General features: G+C 37.9%; 2 protein-coding genes across 2 annotated transcripts; one reads left to right on the top strand and one right to left on the bottom strand.

The window, feature by feature from the left end:
- The first annotated feature begins 462 nt into the window (after positions 1-462).
- On the top strand, positions 463-5,329 carry LOC132628187 (ATP-dependent zinc metalloprotease FTSH, chloroplastic). The gene is made up of 6 exons (XM_060343935.1): positions 463-1,585; positions 2,471-2,883; positions 3,574-3,820; positions 3,907-4,090; positions 4,757-4,928; positions 5,013-5,329. The coding sequence occupies exons 1-6, from the start codon at positions 715-717 to the stop codon at positions 5,232-5,234; spliced, it is 2,109 nt and encodes a 702-aa protein (XP_060199918.1). The 5' UTR covers positions 463-714; the 3' UTR covers positions 5,235-5,329.
- On the bottom strand, positions 5,300-13,938 carry LOC132628188 (serine/threonine-protein kinase BSK1). The gene is made up of 9 exons (XM_060343936.1): positions 13,347-13,938; positions 12,978-13,113; positions 12,254-12,387; positions 11,976-12,081; positions 10,320-10,405; positions 9,198-9,386; positions 8,783-8,947; positions 8,080-8,193; positions 5,300-5,749 (listed from the first exon to the last, which is right to left on the bottom strand). The coding sequence occupies exons 1-9, from the start codon at positions 13,659-13,661 to the stop codon at positions 5,498-5,500; spliced, it is 1,497 nt and encodes a 498-aa protein (XP_060199919.1). The 5' UTR covers positions 13,662-13,938; the 3' UTR covers positions 5,300-5,497.
- Between the last annotated feature and the right edge of the window lie 1,436 nt (positions 13,939-15,374).

Raw genomic sequence — 15,374 nt, forward strand, 5'->3', positions numbered from 1 at the left:
AGTCCGCAAAGGACTCTCCGAGCGAAGAAATTGCACGGTCTGTCCTTCAAATGGACAGGTCTTTAGTTTTTCCCTTCAAATGGGCTGGTCTTTAATTTATGTCTTGCGGGGCATAAGTTGTTTAAGGGTGTGAGGCAATTCTCGTGGAATTTTATGATGCGATAATATAAATTTATGTCCCAGAAAAAGGGATATGCTATGAAGGCCAAAAGTGCAAATGACCCGCAAGATAAATTATCCAATGGGCCTTGTACAGAAATGTGCATGCTATGGGCCTTCATTACATGTCCAAACTGCTTCGTTGTACCCATTCTACATTATTTCTGGACCAATTTCTCACTATTGAGCAGTGAAGATAATTTTGAAGTCTCTTGCATTTCAACATATCTGTTCTGTGAGTATTTGCGGGCTCTGCATTTTCCCACGTAGAAAATGAAAATTCTCTTGAAAAAAAAAACATAAATATCAAAAGGGCGACTGGATAACATTCATGACACGTAGAAGCAACCCAAGCCAACATCCTAATCTATGGCTTCCATTCAATTTCTCAACATGTAGCAAATCACCAACATAGAATTCTCCAATTTTGCATATATAATTGATAGAGTTTTACCCCTCCTTTAACAAATAAAAATATCTAAATTCCCCAAACTTAAGACCAACAATTCATCAGTATAACTGAGACCCAAATCAAACCTCTCCCAAACAGTGACAATGGCAAATTCTCTGCTCTCTTCCAACTTCTTGGGTTCTCAAATCTTTGTCTCTCCTCCAACACCTAAAACCACAAAAAAATATTTCCATTTTCAGTCCAAAAGAAAGTGTATAGTCAACAAAAAACCCAATTCAGATAATAATTTCAAGAACATCCCTTCACAAGCTGCTTTAGCTGCTTTACTCTTTTCTTCAATCACTCCACAACAGGCTTTGGCTCTTGATAATACAACCCCAATAGCACCACCACAAGTAATTCAAGCTGAAGCACAAAAACCAACATCACCCTTTTCTCCAAATCTAATCTTGAATGCTCCAAAGACCCAAACACAGCCTAATCCTGACATTCCAGATGGTTCTCAATGGAGATACAGTGAATTCTTGAATGCTGTTAAAAAGGGTAAAGTTGAAAGGGTTAGATTTAGTAAAGATGGAAGTACCCTTCAACTTACAGCAATTGATGGACGTAGAGCTAATGTAACTGTGCCTAATGACCCTGATTTAATCGACATTTTAGCTATGAATGGTGTTGATATTTCAGTTTCTGAAGGTGAAGCTGGTAATGGGCTGTTTAGTGTTATTGGGAATTTGTTGTTTCCAATTATTGCTTTCGCTGGGCTGTTCTTTCTTTTCAGGAGGTCTCAGGGCGGGCCTGGAGGGCCCGGTGGGCTGGGCGGGCCGATGGATTTCGGCCGGTCCAAGTCCAAGTTTCAGGAAGTTCCTGAAACTGGAGTGACTTTTGCTGATGTTGCTGGTGCTGATCAAGCTAAACTGGAGTTACAAGAAGTGGTTGATTTCTTGAAAAATCCTGATAAGTATACTGCTTTAGGTGCTAAGATACCAAAAGGGTGTCTTTTGGTAGGTCCACCAGGTAAGACGGATCCAGGATTTAATTTTATGAGCTCGGTCTCTATGTTTTTTAGCATTGAATTTATAGGTTCATATCTACCCTCTCTATCTCAATTTATGTGGCACCAATTGACTAGACACAAAGCTTAAGAAAGAAAGGAATGACTTTTGAAATTTGTGGTCTAAAACAAATCTTAGACATTTGTGTGGCTATAAATCATTTCAGTAAGAGGTTGTTTGGTAGGGTGTATAAGAATAGTACTGAATAGGGTGTAGTAATGTTGGCATTATTTTTTTTGGACTGTTTGGTTTGTTACATTAAATGAATAGGGTGTATTATAGCAGGAATAGTACAGAATAGGGTGTATTAGAATAGGAATAGTATTGATATTGTCAATGTCATGGTTTATTATGTGTAAGGATAGTATTGAATAGGGTAAACACTACTAAACAAGATATTAAATAATACCAACGAACCTTACGAGTAAAAGGAGAATTTTCAGTTAAGTTGTTTCTAATTATAGATAGGTAACATTCTTTTTGGAACAAACTAAAAAGTAAAGTGTGCCACATAAATTGGGATGGTGAGAATACTATTTATTACTACCTCCGTCCCAATTTATGTGGCACCATTTGACTTGGCATGGAGTTTAAGAAAGAAAGGAAGACTTTTGAAATGTGTGGTCCAAAACAAGCCTTATATAAATGTGTGGTTGTAAATCGTCTCATAAAGTTAAATTGTTTCTAAATATAGAAAGGTGACATTCTTTTTGGGACAGACCAAAAAGGAAATGATGCCACATAAATTGGGACAGAGGGAGTACAATTACAAATAAATTTATACTCCGCGTCGGAGATGCTGGGTTCATATGAACCAGGTATCCTAAAGCTACATACGCCATTGCAGGTACTGGGAAGACCCTTTTGGCTAGAGCAGTAGCTGGTGAGGCTGGTGTACCATTTTTCTCTTGTGCAGCATCAGAGTTTGTTGAGTTGTTTGTTGGTGTGGGAGCTTCAAGAGTGAGGGATTTGTTCGAGAAGGCGAAATCGAAAGCGCCTTGCATTGTGTTTATTGATGAGATTGATGCTGTGGGAAGGCAGAGAGGTGCTGGACTTGGAGGTGGAAATGATGAGAGAGAGCAAACTATTAATCAGCTCTTGACTGAAATGGATGGGTTTTCTGGAAATTCTGGTGTCATTGTTTTGGCTGCAACTAACAGGCCTGATGTTCTTGATTCTGCATTGTTGAGACCTGGGAGGTTTGATCGACAAGTGACTGTTGACAGACCTGATGTTGCTGGTAGAGTCAGGATTCTTCAGGTTAGTTTACTTCCAAATTTTTCTTTCTTATATTGGCTTAATCTTTATGCTTCTTGTTGTTTAGTGTTGGTTTGCTCATTCATCATCCTTTAGAAGAACATTAAAAGTAGTGATAAATAGAGATCAAAATTAGCAAACTTGTATCTCCATTCTTTATGGACATACATCATATGGTAGAAAATAATGTTATACGTGTGTACCTTGAGGAATGTGAGTGTTTTAGTAGGCGTTTGGCCATACATTCCAAATATTTTTCACTTTATTTGGAATTTATGAAGTTGAAGATGGAGTTGTAGTTGGTTATACTTTTTGCAAAGGAGAAAAGACAACACTTCATTTGGAATTTGTGAAGATGGAGTTGGGAAACAGGTTTGGAGCACTTTCCCAAATTTGGAATCCAACTCCTAGTTGGATTTGGAAATTTTATAACCAAACACTACGGAAAAAAGTGAATAATTCTCGTGGCCAAACGGCTCCTTACTATCTGCATGATCTATTGAGAGAACATTGTCACTTAGTAAAAGTTTTGCTGAAGTTACACTCCAAAAACATGGCCTTTACAGTTAACAGGTTCTATTTTAAAAACCTGAGTATACAAGTCCAGTCCCCTTATCTGGAAAACAGACTTCTGCTTTCCCAAAAATGTTTTCCGTTTGTTGAACTGGTTGTCGTTACTACTTTGCATAACAGGTGCATTCTAGAGGAAAGGCCCTTGCAAAGGATGTCGACTTTGATAAGATTGCCAGGAGAACACCAGGTTTCACTGGTGCAGATTTGCAAAACTTGATGAATGAAGCAGCCATCCTTGCAGCTAGGCGTGACCTAAAGGAAATAAGTAAAGATGAGATATCCGATGCTCTGGAGAGGATCATTGCTGGCCCAGAGAAGAAAAATGCTGTTGTCTCGGAAGAGAAGAAGAAGCTGGTAGCTTATCATGGTATGGAAAAACTAAATTACATACTTAGTAGTTGCTGCCTTCTGATGATCTAGTTATCTAATTGTGTGTTTACATTTGGATTGCAGAGGCTGGCCATGCCTTGGTTGGTGCACTTATGCCCGAGTATGATCCTGTTGCAAAGATATCCATAATTCCTCGGGGCCAAGCCGGTGGTCTCACCTTCTTTGCCCCCAGTGAAGAAAGACTTGAGTCGGGGCTGTACAGCAGGAGCTACCTGGAGAATCAAATGGCAGTTGCTCTTGGTGGAAGGTTAGTTTTACCTATTGTGCAACATTAAGTTCATTCTCTGCACCTGTATAGATGCTTACGACTAGAGTGTATGTTGAAATTAGTCCTTTGCCCCCTGTAATATCAAAGGATCAAAGGTGCTAACCTTGGTATGAAAGTTATGCAACCATAATGCTCATAACTTCCCTCTAGACCTAGCTGCTACATAAGCTCCATCTACAAATGGATAAGATCCCAGTCACAAACTGTTGAGAACAGTTCTAGATCTGGTCCGAGATGAACTATGTTTATTAAGACCATTAAATTTGGAAAATGGCAAAGTAGCTCTTGGGTGGGGATCAAACTCTCCATTCTTAGTTGCACTACTTATAGCTTCCTTGTTCGTAGACAAAGCGGATTCGGAACTGTGTTCCATTTTGAGGCATAACTTGTATCCATGTTACTTCAAATAGATCAGACTCATCTTTGGGTTCATAGGATGATACTACTATAATAACTACGCCTTAGTCCCGACCAAGTTAAGGTCAGATATATGAATCTTAACTGACCATGTTGTTCCATTTAATCTCATGTCCGACCGGTTATAATAGGATTGATGATCTTTTTCTATTCATAATTCATCTGAGTCTTTACTTCTCCGCATTCTAAAAAGCCCAAGTCCATTTCTTGACTTCCCTGCTCTTCCAGGGTTGCTGAGGAGGTTATTTTTGGACAAGACAACGTAACAACCGGGGCATCTAACGATTTCATGCAAGTTTCACGAGTGGCAAGGCAAATGGTTGAGAGATTAGGTTTCAGCAAAAAGATAGGCCAAGTTGCCATTGGAGGGGGTGGAGGAAACCCTTTCCTAGGTCAATCGGTACGTGCTTTGTGCAAGTTGTCTTTGTCGTTTTTGCTGTAAGAGTTGTTAATCATGCCTTACAATTTCGTTGTTTAATTTCAGATGTCATCCCAGAAAGACTACTCCATGGCGACAGCCGATGTGGTTGATGCTGAAGTAAGGGAATTGGTTGAAAAAGCATATGAAAGAGCTACACAAATCATCACAACTCACATCGACATCCTACACAAGCTTGCTCAGTTGCTGATAGAGAAAGAAACTGTTGATGGTGAAGAGTTCATGAGCCTTTTCATTGATGGCAAGGCCGAGCTATACATATCTTAATTTCACCAATGTAATCTTCACCGCTCTATTGTATTAATTAACAAATATACATACAAATGTACACATTGAGAAATTTATTTTCATATTTTGACAAATCAGAGTGCAAAACTGAAATGCGCATATACCAACCGAGCAAATGATTCTCTTCTTACATAAAGTTCTAAGGCAAACACACTTAAACAAATGATACAGGAATTTGGGCTAATTTTGTGATGACAAGAATAATTGATAGGACCAAAAGAATGATACAAGTGAGGTATTATTCAAGATGCTCTTCCACCTCGTTTTCTCTCTTCTAGAATTGCAGCCTCATTCAACATGTCAGCTGCGTCTTTGTGCATGTCTAGCTTGGAAAGGGCAACTGCCTGCATGTAAAATGCTGTGGACCAGTCTGGATAGACACATTGTGATTGCATTGCATCACGAAGGGCAGCATCTGGTTGATCACACATGAGATAACAAAGGCTTCTTCGTGCATAAACAGTTGGAGACACCATTGTTCCCACATCTACAAACTGCAACAAGACACGAAAATAAGCAAATGGGTATAAATAAGTTACTGAAAGCACTCCGGTAACCCAAACTCAGCTAGGTCGTCATTTGGTAGCCAATAACCATGACCTATAATACGAATACATAAGATCCATGCTACTGCAACAGCTAGAAAAAGGTGATAGTAAAGCATCAAATGGAGCTGCAAATTTCTGCCTGCATATATGCAATAATCTCAATCTCATAAAGCCAGTTTACTAGCTAGTTTGGCCAAGCTTCTAAAATCAACTTATTTTGAAAAGTGCTTTTTCAAAAATGTTTTTCAAGAAAGTACTTTGAAGCAGTTTGTGTTTGGCTAATTAATATGAAAAGCGCTTTTGAGCAACAATTAGGTTTGGGCAAGCTTTTAAAAAATGCTTCTAAGTGTATTTTCTCAGAAGCATTTTTCAAAAAAGTGCTTTTGGAGAGAAGCTATTTTTTTCAGCTTCTCAAAAAACAGCTTCTGCTTCTACTCAAAAACACTTTCTCCTAAAAGCTTCGCCAAACACCTCAACTTTGAAAAATAAAAACACCTTTGGCCTTGGAGAAGCTTGGCCAAACAGGCTACTTCATGCTACAATATCAGCATTAGTTGGAGCATATACACCAGATGTTCAATTTAACATGGCAGATTTACCAGTCACACAAACAACAAACATGTCACAACCTAGCTATTTCATAACAAACAGGCTACTTCATGCTACAATATCAGCATTAGTTGGAGCATATACACCAGATGTTCAATATGCCAGTCACACAAATAACAAAACATGTCACAGCCTGGTGAACCAGACCTGCTAAAATATAATTTAAATGTGAAGAATGCATTGAGTCTATTCCTTAGATTATTGGCCAAGGACGATTCAGTGATCATACAAATAACTAAAAATGTCACCAACTTGGTGAACCAGATCACATATAGTATGAAATTAGATGTGAAAAAGTCACCTTAAAAACGGGCCACATTCAGATTTTGGTCTTCTACTAAATGGTTGAGTATAGATGGGTATAAGGAAACTGACAACGAACCAGTGTTATCAAAGGAGCGCTTTAAGCACGCTTAAGCCTTGAAGCGAGGCTCAAAACATGTTGAGCGCTTCGCCTCGCTTTATGTGCGCTTCAGCATCGTCATCAAGGCTCTTAGACACACTTTTCCTTGCCAATGAGCCTCTCTTGAGGAGGTGACACTAGATGATTGATATTTCACTTTATCTTAATATTTTTACAATTTCTTTGTCCATATATTTGTTATTCATGCTTATTACTATTAATCTTGGACTAAACATATATATATTTGTATTTTTGCACCATTGCGCTTTTTTTCATTAAAGCCCACGCTTTATATGCGCTTCATGCTTAAAGCCCCAGCTGACCTTAGAGCTTTTTTCGCGCTTTTCACTTTTGATAACACTGCAACGAACTTGAAAATTCTAAATCGGAGACATATATAGATTTGGGAATGTCAAACAACCCACCGAAAAAATGGCACGAGACCTTCCATTCCAACCCCAAAAAAGGAGATGCATGTCTCTATTAATCGACGAAGTACAATTATGGCATCCAATTGCATAAATGGCTTTCAGGAGTTACTATGAAGCATATTTCAGTCTACCTCATGTCTCCACTGCATCATAAGTCTTTTATTGTCAATAACGACCTTACTAGATTTGACAAAAAGGACGTTGCAAGTTGTAACCAGTGTTGCAGATTGACACCTTTCTCATTATAACAAAACATGTCACAGCCTGGTGAACCAGACCTGCTACAATATAATTTAAATGTGAAGAATGCATTGAGTCTATTCCTTGGATTATTGGCCAAGGACGATTCAGTGGTCATACAAATAACTAAAAATGTCACCAACTTGGTGAACCAGATCACGTATAGTATGAAATTAGATGTGGAAAAGTCACCTTAAAAACGGGCCACATTCAGATTTTGGTCTTCTACTAAATGGTTGAGTATAGATGGGTATAAGGAAACTGACAACGAACTTGAAAATTCTAAATCGGAGACATATATAGATTTGGGAATGTCAAACAACCCACCGAAAAAATGGCACAAGACCTTCCATTCCAACCCCAAAAAAGGAGATGCATGTCTCTATTAATTGACGAAGTACAATTATGGCATCCAATTGCATAAATGGCTTTCAGGAGTTAATATGAAGCATATTTCAGTCTACCTCATGTCTCCACTGCGTCATAAGTCTTTTATTGTCAATAACGACCTTACTAGATTTGACAAAAAGGAAGTTGCAAGTTGTAACCAGTGTTGCAGATTGACACCTTTCTCATTAAATGAATGCAAATACCTGTGAATAGCAATCAATGGCAGTTTTAAAGTCCTTGTCCCGAAATGCCAAGTCTCCACGCTTTCTTGCCTCTAACATATCCCTCATCTGTTGAGTCCACTCTTGGAAAGACAACTGCATGATTGGGCATCCAGCATCATATAAAGATGTGAAAAAACCTAAGTTACTCGGACTTGAGTGCGGGTATCCGATACAGGTGTGGATCTAGAGGTTGGATCCTTCATGATCTAAACTTTAAGATTCGGGGATACTGATCCAGGTATGGATACGGGTGCTGGGATTCAGCTAGAAATAATTCAAATATCTAAAAATAGAGTTCGAAAAATATGCCCAGAAAATAGGGGATTATATATAAGGAAAAGAATGCATAAATTTTTTAGAGCAAATTTGAACCTGTAATTAATATTAAATATAGATGCATCTCCTTACCATTTTTTGGTGTAACATGGCAATTGCAAATGATATAGAGGTGTTAAATGGCTATTGCAATAGCCCTAGCTTTTGTTTTGATTTCAGAAATCATTGCCTGTATCAAATTTCTCTATCGATTTTGGTCAAAGCACCCAAAATTGTTTTGACCAAATCGGGTACGGATCCCACACCCATGTCGTGTCGACACGGGTGCGGCTCCGAAAGTGAAGAGTCCGAGTAACTTAGAAAAAAACAGACTTTTCAAAGTGGTAGTTCTGGTCAAAAGAATTACCTCATTTGTCCCTTCATCGTCTTTATAATGTGTCATTACCAAAATCTGATGAATAGCTGTGAGATCCATTCTTGAACAAGCATCCCCCATTGCAGAAAGAGGGTGCTGTGGAGTTGGTGGAGCTTCTTCATTCTTAGGAATACCCAACATTACATGAGATGCAACCTGCAACCAGATCATCAGAAACTCCTCTCAACCTCTAATTGAATAAAACAAAACAATCACTTAGAGCTAGATATTGGAAAGAGTCAAACTTCCTACCAGAAGCAGTTGCTCATAATTGCTTGTGACAAAAAGAGCAGAAGATATGAAAACATGCTTCTAGATTTTTATTTTTTCCCCGTATTTTTTGGAAGGGGAAAGGATAGAAAACTATGCATCGAGTAAAAGAGTAGATTATGGTGGTAGGACTAACATCAGGTTTACTTTGCAATGGACCAAGTGTTGAAACGAGGTCTTTGGTATTTGGTCGCTCCCTGGGTTCATACTGCAAGCATCGTGAAGCCAGATCAAATACAACTGTTGCCTCTTCTGTTGAGAAATTTCCCTCCAAATGTGAATCCATTAATAGAAGAATATTTTTGCCCCGTATCATATCAAGTGCCTGAAACATAAGGAATGAACTGAGCAACAAGAGTTTCTGTGCAATAAAAAGAGGAGGAATTGCAAAAGAAAAACAACGTAACACAATGATACCAATATGGAATGCTCTTCAAGAGAAAGTGAAGAAATATACTCTACATGAATGTTAACACCAAATAAATTTCTCCTCTTCCCTTAGAAAGTTGAAGCAAAGGTACATAAAATGTCTGAGGATACAACAACAGCAACAACAACAACATACCCAGTAAATTCCCACAATGTGGGGTCTGGGGAGGGTAGAGTGTACGCAGACCTTACCCTCACCTCGTGAGGAGGCTGTTTCCGAAAGACCCTCGGCTCAAAAGAGAACAAGACAAAAGGTCAGATAAGGACAAGCATAACAAAACAATATGAAAACGAGAAGCAACAAAAGCGAGAGAGTCATGATAAACAGTAGCTACCATAAATAAATAAGATACTCGAAGTACAAGACCCAACAATATAAGCAGAAATCAGATGGCAATAAACGAATGAGCAAACTACAACTACTAGGACGAAAGAAGTAAGCGAGACTACCTCCTAACCTTCTATCCTAGTCTGAGTCCTCCAAAACCTCCTATCTAAGGTCATGTCCTCGGTAAGCTGAAACTGCGCCATGTCCTGTCTAACCACCTCTCCCCAATACTTCTTTGGCCTTACCTCTAACGTTTCACCAAGCCTAATGTCCGACTACCCTCCTATTGCTGCTCTAGCAACAAAATCTGTACATAGTCTTAGACATCAAAGATAGTTGCTTGTGTCACAAATACTTTCCAGAGCACCAGCACATAAATACAACACAACAGAGCCTAAAATAGTGTTCCCATCACTGATAAGGTGACACTCCCTGAGATTTGGAGCAAGAAGAAATGGACATACTAGGTTACAACTGACGAACAGACTCTAAGAAACTTACATGACCAGGTGGGATATGTTTTCCACTTAGCAGGTCCAAAAGGACAGTTCCATAGCTGAAAACAACACTTTCTTGAGTAACTCTTCCTGCAAATAGACAAGAAATTCTTCATCCCCTAAAATAAGTTCCAACATTGAGAATGATAATAAATAGAAAGTGATAGATATCAGTAGAATCACTGATGTAGTTCATAATGTCATCTCGCCTTTTTCAATTGTCATATTTAAGTACCATCACCCCTTCTCCAACTAAAAAAAAACACCAAAAGCAGGAATGCGACTTAGAACACCAGCGCATAAGTGTATAATACATGGCTATGCAGGATATGAATTCCGAAATCACTCTAAAGGTGTCAGATAATATGACAGAAGATCTCTTCTTTGTGAATTGTCCTAAAGGGATATAGTCCCACCCCCACTCCCACCACCAAGCTATCAGTTTCCAGTAGCTTGTTAGTCATAGTAGTTTACTGGCAAGCAAAAATCTGAATGCCTTGGTCAGAAATAAATAATTCATATGGAAAGAGGTCATCCGTCAAAGATAAAATGATCACATAGTGTATATTAGGTTATTGGACATGCAGAAGGCAGCAAATTCAATTGATAGCTTATTCACCGCTGCTTCTCTTCCTCCTCCTCAGATTTCAATTCAAAACTCTTTGAGTTTACGTGCTGTTGAATTGTGTGACAACTCATCTAAAGGCTAAGGATGTTAGTGATGTTAGACCTCTGCCTGCTCCAGTACCAAATTATTTATTATTTTATTTTATTTTGTTGGTAAAAATGGATATCATGTTCAATTATGTAACCATCTCACATAAAAGCTTAAACTGTTAGACAAGGGACATTTTAACAGATCCTTCTTCCATGAGCATTTACATATTGTTGTGTTTGAAAGTTCAGCAGAAATAGCATACTAATCAGTTGGTGCTTGCAGCTACATTTGTAGCTATTACCAGCACAAATTAGTTTGTGAAAAGTAGTCACGGAAGTTAAATGTAAAAATGAAGCTAGTGAACGGTGGTGCAAGTTTTTGCTTCATTTTTGCTCCATTTTTTTACTGCTGACTTGGTCTACAGAGAGCTACAACTTCTGTTCTAAATTTTCATCCTTTTCTCACATCACAGAATTATGTCTATGAGGCAAGAGCCTTCCAATCTACCATCTACTAGAATATCAAGAAGTCACAGCAAACATAGTTGCATTTAAATATCAGGATGCGAATACTACTTTTGGTCCTGTGTTAACACCCAAGGAGTAGATATCTCAAGAGGCACACACTATTCAAGAAGTATTGGACTCAGATATATATTTCAAAGAAACAACAGACTTAAGATTCTTCTACACGTAGATTGAGATGAGCAAACTATTATATAAATCATCCAAGTAAACATTCAATCCGGTCATCGAGGGAGCTCAAGACATGTTTCTTGGTTACAAATTTACAAGTAAATAGCAAAGTTACTCCATCCATCCTCATATCTGGAATCCTTCTCTTTTTACATGAGCTCCAGCCATCATCACAAAATGACTGTCTCGTTCAAGGAGATTTATACCAGCCCCAAATTTCCAGTTCCACATAACATCACTATCCATGGAAATAATGCTACGAGAAAAGCTTTGAAACTCAACAGAGACAAAATGTTCGAAACTTTACCATTTCTTAAATACTCAGGAGGTGTATAAGCGAGGTTCGTGCTATAACTTTTACCATCCCTGCTATTTTTCATCAACCCAAAACAAGAAAGACGGGGATCGCCACTCTGCAAAAAATCATTCACCAAATTAATACAATGGCACGAATAAATTCAGAAGTCTACATTACCCTATTCTGTTCACTGGAAGGGGAAAGCAGTAGAGGAAAAGAACAAGGCTATCACCCTAGAATGTAAAAAGGACATTTTAAGCTAAAAAAGAAGAGGTCCGTCAAAACACCTCGTCAAAGAGAACTCGATATGCGTTCAAGTCATGGTATAGTGGTCGACCTTCGCTGCTACAGTAATCCAATGCTTCAGCAATATATAGAGCCACTCTTAAACGCATGGCCCATTCAAGGGTTTGATTCTCCCCTGCATAGAAGGAAGGAAACAGTGCAATTCCGCAGACACCATGAGATGAAGCAATATACCATATAAAACTTTAATACATTGCATCAGATTAACTAGGGAAGAAACAATCCATAAAAGCGACAAAGCAAGAAACAGGATAAGTTAACAAATAATCCAAATATATACAAACAAAAGGTAGAGCGTATGAAAAAGATAACCCCACACACCCCATAAAAAGTTAAAGCTCTTCAATATCCCTCCCCCAATTCCATGCTTAAAATAGAAATGCTGTGCTCGTGGATAATCTGCGCAATTTTCCATGCTATGCCTTTTACGACAAAAAATAAGTTTTTAGTGCCCCAAACAACCACGTTGCCTCTCTAATGTGCAAAAGGAGATGGTAGCTAATCAGCTAAGACATAAATTAGTCGATAAACCAAAAAGCACGGTAAATACTTAATATCTCCCAACACCTGTCGGAGCAACGCAATTAATGTTAACTTAAGTCCTTTCTCTAACTATGAACAATCAAAGTATCGTGATTTTTCTCTTCATTCCCATAAAAAACTGCATTAAAGCTTAAAAAAAAAAGCAGTAAAATATAAGCATACAGTGAAATAGATGTTTTGCAAGTGTATCATTTGGCATGTACTCAGCTACCAGCAGCCTCTCATCCCCATCAGAGCAGTACCCAATCAAATTAGCCAGCCTTTTATGCCTCAATTTCCCAACACCTGATGCTTCCTCCTAATTACACCAAAAACAAACAAAAAATTAAAAATCAGAAACAAATAACAATAACCCCTCAATCCTAAATTTATTTAATGTATTGAAAACAGATGGCTGACATCTTATTAACTTGAATTAATCCTTTGCTACTATGTGAAGTAAAAAGGCTTTATACTACACTATAAACAACAAGTACGAAAAAAAAAAAAAACCCTAATTTTATAAAGAAGACCAAAAAGACCAAGAAGTACCGCAAATTGTTTAGGATCAGGCCAAGCAGATTTAGTAAATTTCTTAACAGCGATCCAACGTCGATTCTGCAAACGCCCTTTATAAACCATATTAGGTGCTTTTTCCCCACTTTCTGAAACTATAAACTCTGAACTGAAGTTACTCGTAGCTGCTTTCAGCTCAGATAGTGAAAACTCAGAGAATATCGGTACACCACCATCTCCGACGGCGGCTCCGGCGCCGGTGCCCGCGCCGTTGGAGGCGCGTGGATGACTCACGCGCTGATCTTTCTCTGAGCTACGCTCTTTCAAAATTAACGATTGACAACAACCCATGATGAACACAACTTGTTTAATAATAACTCAAGATTGAAAACCTTTTCAATTAAACACCATAACTAATAACAAGATACTAGTGCTGCCAAAAAAGAGAATACAACTTTATATGAATAAATTAATCAGATAAATATAGCTTTGTTTTGGGTTAATATACAGCTAGGAGGATATGGAGGAGATGAAATGGAATTTATGGAAGTATTGCAAAGGTGAAAGTGAAAAACTTCAAAACTGTGCTTTCATTGACCCATCTCACACCTTTTCTGTTCTGACAAAGCTTTCTGTGTTTTACTTTGTACCTTGTTTTGTCCTGGAAAAATAATAATTATGAGGGTGTTTTGGTCCTTTTAGTACTGTTTGCATTGTAAAAATCCGCGATATAAGAATCTTTAAAAAAATTACTCGAAATATTTTATACATTCGATGATGTACGCATGATTTTTTATAAATGATGTCATATTTGAATGAACTTACCGTGCAATAGCATCAAGCGATGAATTTTCCTGGAGTAATTAATTTTAAGTGTCAAACAGAATGAATCCCCAACAAAATATAATTGGAATCAATAGCTTTCCGGTCAAATTTATGTTTTTAAATTTGCTTTATAATGTCATTCTAGAATGTAAATTTATAATGTAGTTTGACTCAAAATAAATTCTAGCTTAGAAGATTTTATTGCTCTTTAACTTGGTTAGAGGTCGGTGGCAGGAGCGGAGCTAGGTAGGCTCCAGGAGGATCCGAACCCTCTCGGGGAGAAATTACACTATTAATATTAGGTTAAAATTATATTTTATGTATCTATATTAGATGTTGAATCCCCTTGACTTCTTCTTTTATTTACTTCGTCATATTTTTTAACTTCCTAGGTGAAAATTCTAGCTCTGCCACTGAATTCGGTGTTTCGAGCCTTACTAGCATTTTATACTTTAATAGATAAAACATCCTCTTTTTATATCAAATACTTAACTTTAATTTTGCTATATAGAGTAAAAAAATTAGACAAATCAATGGTGCGACAGCTTAGCAATGAGTTTGGTATAAACACCCTGTGCGAATAAATTTTTACCTTAGCAATGGTGTTCACCCGAACACATATTACTGAAATACTATACCGTGTAGACATATCAATTATTACGTATTATACATTCATCTATATATATATATATATATATATATATATATATATATATATATATATATATATTTCTTCTTGAAAATTCAAACACCTTTGACTACGAAACTGGCTTCGCCCCTAAGTAAATTCCGTTGGAAAATCGGGGTTCACACGTGCCACGTCAAACCATTTTATATTCAACAAGGACCTTCACGTGCGCTTCCTTTTAAGCCTGTGACTCTCACCCACGTTGGCTCGTCCTTGTGCAGCGTCTTCGTAGGGATCTGCGTGCAATGACAGCATTCCCACTTTCCAATTTTTTCCACGTCCCCCTATACAGGCCCACAATTCAACTATTGGGCTGAATATTGATGGGTCTAAGCCCAGTCCAGTCAAATTACGCCTTACCTCAACCCAATACTGATCATAAAAGTCTGTCTTCCTTCTTCTAATTGCCGGTCTCTTTAGAATTGTCCTTCTTTTGGGGTGGTCTTTAAATTTTGCCCCTCATATTTAAAATCTTTAAATTTTACCCTTCGGCTAAAACTCATGTATTCCAGGTTCAAACCCCCACGCAGTCAAAAAAATTTAAAAAAATT

This window comes from Lycium barbarum, chromosome 2 (genome assembly GCF_019175385.1).
Source record: "Lycium barbarum isolate Lr01 chromosome 2, ASM1917538v2, whole genome shotgun sequence".
Lineage (NCBI taxonomy): Eukaryota > Viridiplantae > Streptophyta > Magnoliopsida > Solanales > Solanaceae > Lycium > Lycium barbarum.

What these genes read in the sequence shown, in the direction of transcription:
- LOC132628187 (XM_060343935.1), top strand. Translation starts at nt 715, where the DNA reads ATGGCAAATTCTCTGCTCTCTTCCAACTTCTTGGGTTCTCAAATCTTT. An exon ending in TCTTTTGGTAGGTCCACCAG is followed by an intron (nt 1,586 to 2,470) that starts GTAAGACGGATC and finishes ACGCCATTGCAG; the next exon opens with GTACTGGGAAGACCCTTTTG. An exon ending in GCAGTTGCTCTTGGTGGAAG is followed by an intron (nt 4,091 to 4,756) that starts GTTAGTTTTACC and finishes CTGCTCTTCCAG; the next exon opens with GGTTGCTGAGGAGGTTATTT.
- LOC132628188 (XM_060343936.1), bottom strand. Translation starts at nt 13,661, where the DNA reads ATGGGTTGTTGTCAATCGTTAATTTTGAAAGAGCGTAGCTCAGAGAAA. An exon ending in ATCGAGTTCTCTTTGACGAG is followed by an intron (nt 12,082 to 12,253) that starts GTGTTTTGACGG and finishes GATTTTTTGCAG; the next exon opens with AGTGGCGATCCCCGTCTTTC. An exon ending in ACGATGAAGGGACAAATGAG is followed by an intron (nt 8,194 to 8,782) that starts GTAATTCTTTTG and finishes CCAATCATGCAG; the next exon opens with TTGTCTTTCCAAGAGTGGAC.